Source organism: Aptenodytes patagonicus, chromosome 3, assembly GCF_965638725.1.
Source record: "Aptenodytes patagonicus chromosome 3, bAptPat1.pri.cur, whole genome shotgun sequence".
Classification (NCBI taxonomy): Eukaryota; Metazoa; Chordata; class Aves; order Sphenisciformes; family Spheniscidae; genus Aptenodytes; species Aptenodytes patagonicus.
The window spans coordinates 85,034,300-85,039,300 of record NC_134951.1 but is presented as its reverse complement, the minus strand read 5'-3'; the positions used below and the strand labels follow the sequence as shown (position 1 = coordinate 85,039,300).

Here is a 5,001-nt window from a genome sequence, read left to right as displayed (position 1 = left end):
AGCACTGTTACAGGCGCAGGGAGGATAATGAAATTCTCGAGAAATGCACAACAAAGACCAAACCCGGACTGCTGTGCACAAGCGAAATTTCCCAAAACGCCTTCCCACCACCAGGGCTTATAAACCATGTGAAAATTCAACTCACCTGTTTCCAAACAATCTGTATCTTCGATTGCTGAAAATCCCAAGCCCAAATACAAAGCTGGTTTCAGATTAAAGAATGTGTTTTGGTTTGAAATTAAAACCTGAACAGGTTTGGTTTGGTAGGCTTAAAAAGTCATTGTGTCTCAGTTCATTGATTGAGCAACAAAAACAATAAACCAGTCATTTTTTTCAGCTGTAAAAAATGCACTTTTTGGCATTTAACTTCAACAGGATGAAATCGGCACTAAGACTATTGAGAATACCTGATGCTGTGGGTTAGTATGAGACAAAATGCTGCTGTTAGAGAGAGCAGACAACGAGATGCCAGTGGCAGCATCAGCCTCCACACGCCAGGCAGTGCCCGTGCAATGCCCTGGCTGCCGGAGGACTGCCCTCTGCCCACGGCTGCGCTCACATGAGCGGTCCTAAACTCAAGTTTGGCACGGCAAAATCTAGGTCTTTGTTCAGAGGGAGCAAGCATCCCCTGCTCCCACTGATTTTGATGGGGCTGGAGGGAGGGTGGCTGGCTCAGCATCACTCTCCCCAAAAATCAGCTCCTTCTGTTGTGGGTTTAGGACCCTAACTTTAATCATGCAGGTGGAAAAGCTGAGTCTGTGCTGGTACCCCACAGCGAGCGCTGTCTAATCCACGAGGCTGCTTTTCTAACTTAACTTTTATATGTTCTTCTAAAATAGCCTTTTAATCAAACAGCAGAAGCAGGTCCTGAAATCCATTTTGTAACACCACTTAAGCCACAACTGAACCTGAGATCAGGGGTCAAGTGCTGAGGACTTAACGTTAGTTAGGCATCTCCCCAGATCCCAACACAGAGCTGTCAGATGAAATATGTGCCACTACGCAACAACTTGCACACACGGCAAGTAAAAGCTCGTGTTTGGTCTTTAAGAAGCAACCGCGTTTCTGCTTTCCAGTCCAACCCCAGTCACTCGGAAAGGGATCTCGGCTCAGGAGCTCCTAGGGCTGCCCAGGGGCCTCCCTGCCCCCAGATACCAGGGAAGGATCAGGCCAGCTCCTCCTGCAGGCTTTTCCTTTGGGATAGGGCTACAAAAAAGTGTACTCACATATGGGTCTCACTTTAATGCAGGTAAAAGCAGCCAAAATACAAAACGTGCACCCTTAGCATAATCTCAGCAGAGCAAAAAACCTTCCTGGGCTGGAAGTTTAGCTGAAAAAATAATCTTTTTTCCCAGCACTGCTGTCTCCGACAGCAAAGGGACACCCCAAAACTCAAGCACTACTTTCCTGCCAGGGCCCTGTGCTCCAGGAGGAGTCCTCCTCCAAAGGCTGCCTGCTCCTGCACACGTGGCCTGACCCAGGGAGCTGTGCCAAGCCTAGCAGGGCTTAAGGGTGGCTCCCCAAGGGACCTGAGTACCTGGTGGGGTGGGGTGGATAGTGGAAGTAAAGGGGGGGGGGGGGCCAGAGACCCCCATCCCAATAAGAGAGAAGTGAGACAGGCAGGGGCAGCTTCCCCACCTCACACTCTGCTCTGCCCCCTCAGAGGCAAAAAGGGCAGGCAAAGGCCTGCAGCAGGGGGAAGCCCCTGGGGTTTTCCTTCAGGCTCCCGGGGAGTCCCTCCGTGAAGGATCCGGCCCCGGGAGGGGCTGGTATGGAAGGGCAGAGGAGGGGGTGGTCCCTTTGCAGGCAGCCCCTCATGTGCGACCACAGGCAAGGGCAAGCATGTCAGGCAGGGTGAGGAAGTGGCCCTGGCTGCCCTCAGCCCCCAAGGGACAGCATGATGGCAGGCGGGCTTCCCATAAGTGGAGTGGAAAGCTTTCTATTTAACCTGCACCCGCCACCTGCCCTCAGCCCCAGCCTTGCCTCCGTCCATCACAGCTTGGAGCTACATGACCATGCCAGGGCTACTTTTTTGGCAGGCTGAGCCAAATAAAATCCTTTGCAAGCCAAGGCTCCAGGTAACCCTTTCCCCCCCTGCGTCTAGGAGGAGCACGCTGCAGAGCAGCGGGCACCCACCTTGCAGCAGCATGATGCAACACACAGGCACCCCCGGGCTGCTCTCAGCACCGCCGAGCTCTCTGCAACCCAAGCAAGTCAGGCAGGGCTGGCCCCTCAGGCTGGGGTCCTGCCCCCTACCCGCTCCTCCTCCCGTCTGGGGAGCTCCAGCCCCACCACCCACTGCCCTCGCTGTTAGACGACGCACTATGTCAGCAAGCGATGGAAGAACCCGAGCAAATGATGACAGAAACAACCGCGTTAGGGGTGTGACAGAATGACTGATGATTTAATGCTTCTTGAAGTTTTTTGTTTCCTTCCACAGGGCATTGGTTTTAAAAACAAACAAAACGAGGTAAAATAAATTAATTTATGTACACTTTACATACACTGTGTCACGTGGAGCTTTGCAGCAACAGTAACCAGAAATCGTTACAAAATAGAAAGTTACATGGCTGTTGCAGGTCCTCGGCAGCCTGCAACCTAGAAGGTTGTCATCCTGAGCGTGGTTGGCAGTGATCACGTAAACATGTTTAGAAGCATTTACGGTGGACAATGGATGGGCCAGCTTCGTCGTATTCCTGCTTTGTGATCCACATCTGCTGGAAGGTGGACAGGGAGGCCAGGATAGAGCCACCGATCCAGACAGAGTACTTACGCTCAGGTGGGGCAATGATCTAGAAAAAGCCAAGAGAGCTGAGATCAGTAAACAAGCAACCGCTGCGGGTGACAGGCAGAGGGGTGTGCACAGCCCCGCGCGCTGTTTGCGGGAGGGCGAGAGAAGGCTACTCCTGCGCCTGGGTCCTTCACGCTCCAGCCTTACCTTGATCTTCATTGTGCTGGGGGCCAGGGCTGTGATCTCCTTTTGCATGCGGTCAGCAATACCTGGGTACATGGTGGTACCCCCAGACATGACATTGTTGGCATACAGGTCCTTCCTGATGTCAATGTCGCACTTCATGATGCTGTTGTAGGTGGTCTCATGGATCCCTGCGGACTCCATACCTGGGCGCCAGGAAGGGGAGAAAAGCGGGCACAAGTTAAGTGCAAAGCAAGAGCGCTATGGGAGGACTCGGGAGAGAGGGGAGAGCTGGTGGGAGGAGAGAGGGAAGGGGGCACACACACCAATGAAGGAAGGCTGGAAGAGGGTTTCTGGGCAGCGGAAACGTTCGTTGCCGATGGTGATGACCTGCCCATCAGGCAGCTCATAGCTCTTTTCGAGGGAGGAGGAAGAGGCAGCAGTGGCCATCTCGTTCTCAAAGTCCAGCGCCACATAGCACAGCTTCTCCTTGATGTCACGGACGATCTCACGTTCAGCTGTGAGGGGGAAGCGAAGGCATCAGTGATTGCAAAGGAGGAACAGGGAATGCTTGCATCTCCTCCATAGGTCTGCTAGGACTCCAGACCCCCAACCACAGGCAAACTCCCAACAGGGAGCGCTCACGGAGCTTGCAATGGGGTGAGAGGCTGCAGCACCCCTGGAGGTGCAAGGGTTGGAAGCGAGGGGGGACATTTTGCAGGAGGGAATAGGGCTTACCTGTGGTGACGAAGGAATAGCCACGCTCAGTCAGGATCTTCATCAGGTAGTCAGTGAGGTCCCGGCCGGCCAGATCCAAGCGCATGATGGCATGGGGAAGGGCGTACCCTTCATAGATGGGGACATTGTGTGTCACACCATCGCCGGAGTCCAGCACGATACCTGGGGAAACAAAAAGCAGCCACCTGAGACACAGCCCACGAAGGGCCCCGCCCTGGGGGACAGAGCACTTGTCAGCTGTAGGGCACCAGTCCTGGGTGTCCTTGCTTGGGGAAAAGGGCCAGCAGGACACTTGCACTCACCGGTGGTACGGCCAGAGGCATACAGGGACAGCACAGCCTGGATGGCCACGTACATGGCAGGGACGTTGAAGGTCTCAAACATGATTTGGGTCATCTTTTCACGGTTGGCTTTGGGGTTAAGGGGGGCCTCAGTGAGCAGGGTGGGGTGCTCCTCAGGGGCCACACGCAGCTCATTGTAGAAGGTGTGGTGCCAGATCTTCTCCATGTCGTCCCAGTTTGTGATGATGCCGTGTTCAATGGGGTACTTCAGGGTCAGGATACCTCTCTTGCTCTGGGCTTCATCTCCTACGTAGGAGTCCTTCTGACCCATACCCACCATGACGCCCTGCAGGGGAGGAAAGGGGGGGCTCAGCAACCTCTCCACGGCCGGCAGCGTGGGGCTCCCCAGCGGGCCAGGCGTCCCCCCTCCACGCAGAGGGCTGGGAGGCAGCAGGGACCCGCAGCCATCGCTGTGCCAGGGCTTGGGGAGATGCTCGGAGTGGGGCGGCGCCGTACCTGGTGGCGGGGGCGGCCCACGATGGAGGGGAACACGGCCCTGGGGGCGTCATCCCCGGCGAAGCCGGCCTTCACCAGGCCGGAGCCGTTGTCGCACACGAGCGCGGTGGTCTCGTCCTCGTCGCACATGGTGTCGGCTGTCTGCGGGGGCACAGGGGCGCAGGCTGAGCCTCACGGCCGGCCGGCAGCCGCAGGGAGGGGGCGGCGGGGCCGGGGCTTGCCGGGGCTTACCTGGGCTGGCTGCGGACGCCGCGCGTCGGGCCGCTGGCAGAGAGGCCTCCCGCTCCTCGCCGGGTAGCTCGTGGGCCGCCGCCGGCCGCCGAGCCTTTTATCGCGGCGGGCGGCGGCGGCGGACGGCCCCCAGGAATGCGGCCCCGGCCGTCGCCATATTTGGGCGTCGGGGCCGGCGCGGCCCCGGCCCGGCGCTGCCCAAAGAAGGCGCTCCTGGCCGCGGCCCAGGTGAGCCAGGCCCGGCCGTATAAGGAGCGTCTGCCGGGCCCCCACCACCACCACCCGCGGCCGGGGCCGAAATAATCCCCCGGCAGCGCCGGG

The 5,001-nt window shown here is 57.3% G+C and overlaps 1 protein-coding gene across 1 annotated transcript; it reads right to left on the bottom strand.

The window, feature by feature from the left end:
- Window positions 1-2,376: 2,376 nt before the first annotated feature.
- Window positions 2,377-4,771, bottom strand: ACTA1 (actin alpha 1, skeletal muscle). The gene is made up of 7 exons (XM_076334102.1): window positions 4,681-4,771; window positions 4,450-4,590; window positions 3,955-4,279; window positions 3,653-3,814; window positions 3,241-3,432; window positions 2,939-3,120; window positions 2,377-2,792 (listed from the first exon to the last, which is right to left on the bottom strand). Exons 2-7 carry the CDS (start codon window positions 4,576-4,578, stop codon window positions 2,649-2,651), a joined length of 1,134 nt encoding a protein of 377 aa, XP_076190217.1. The 5' UTR covers window positions 4,579-4,590; window positions 4,681-4,771; the 3' UTR covers window positions 2,377-2,648.
- Window positions 4,772-5,001: the final 230 nt, after the last annotated feature.

Excerpts from the sequence above, each read along its gene's own strand:
- ACTA1 (XM_076334102.1), bottom strand. The coding sequence starts at position 4,578 with ATGTGCGACGAGGACGAGACCACCGCGCTCGTGTGCGACAACGGCTCC. Across the intron at positions 4,280-4,449 it reads TGGGCCGCCCCCGCCACCAG|GGCGTCATGGTGGGTATGGG; the intron begins GTACGGCGCCGC and ends CCTCCCCTGCAG. Across the intron at positions 3,815-3,954 it reads TGCCTCTGGCCGTACCACCG|GTATCGTGCTGGACTCCGGC; the intron begins GTGAGTGCAAGT and ends TTGTTTCCCCAG.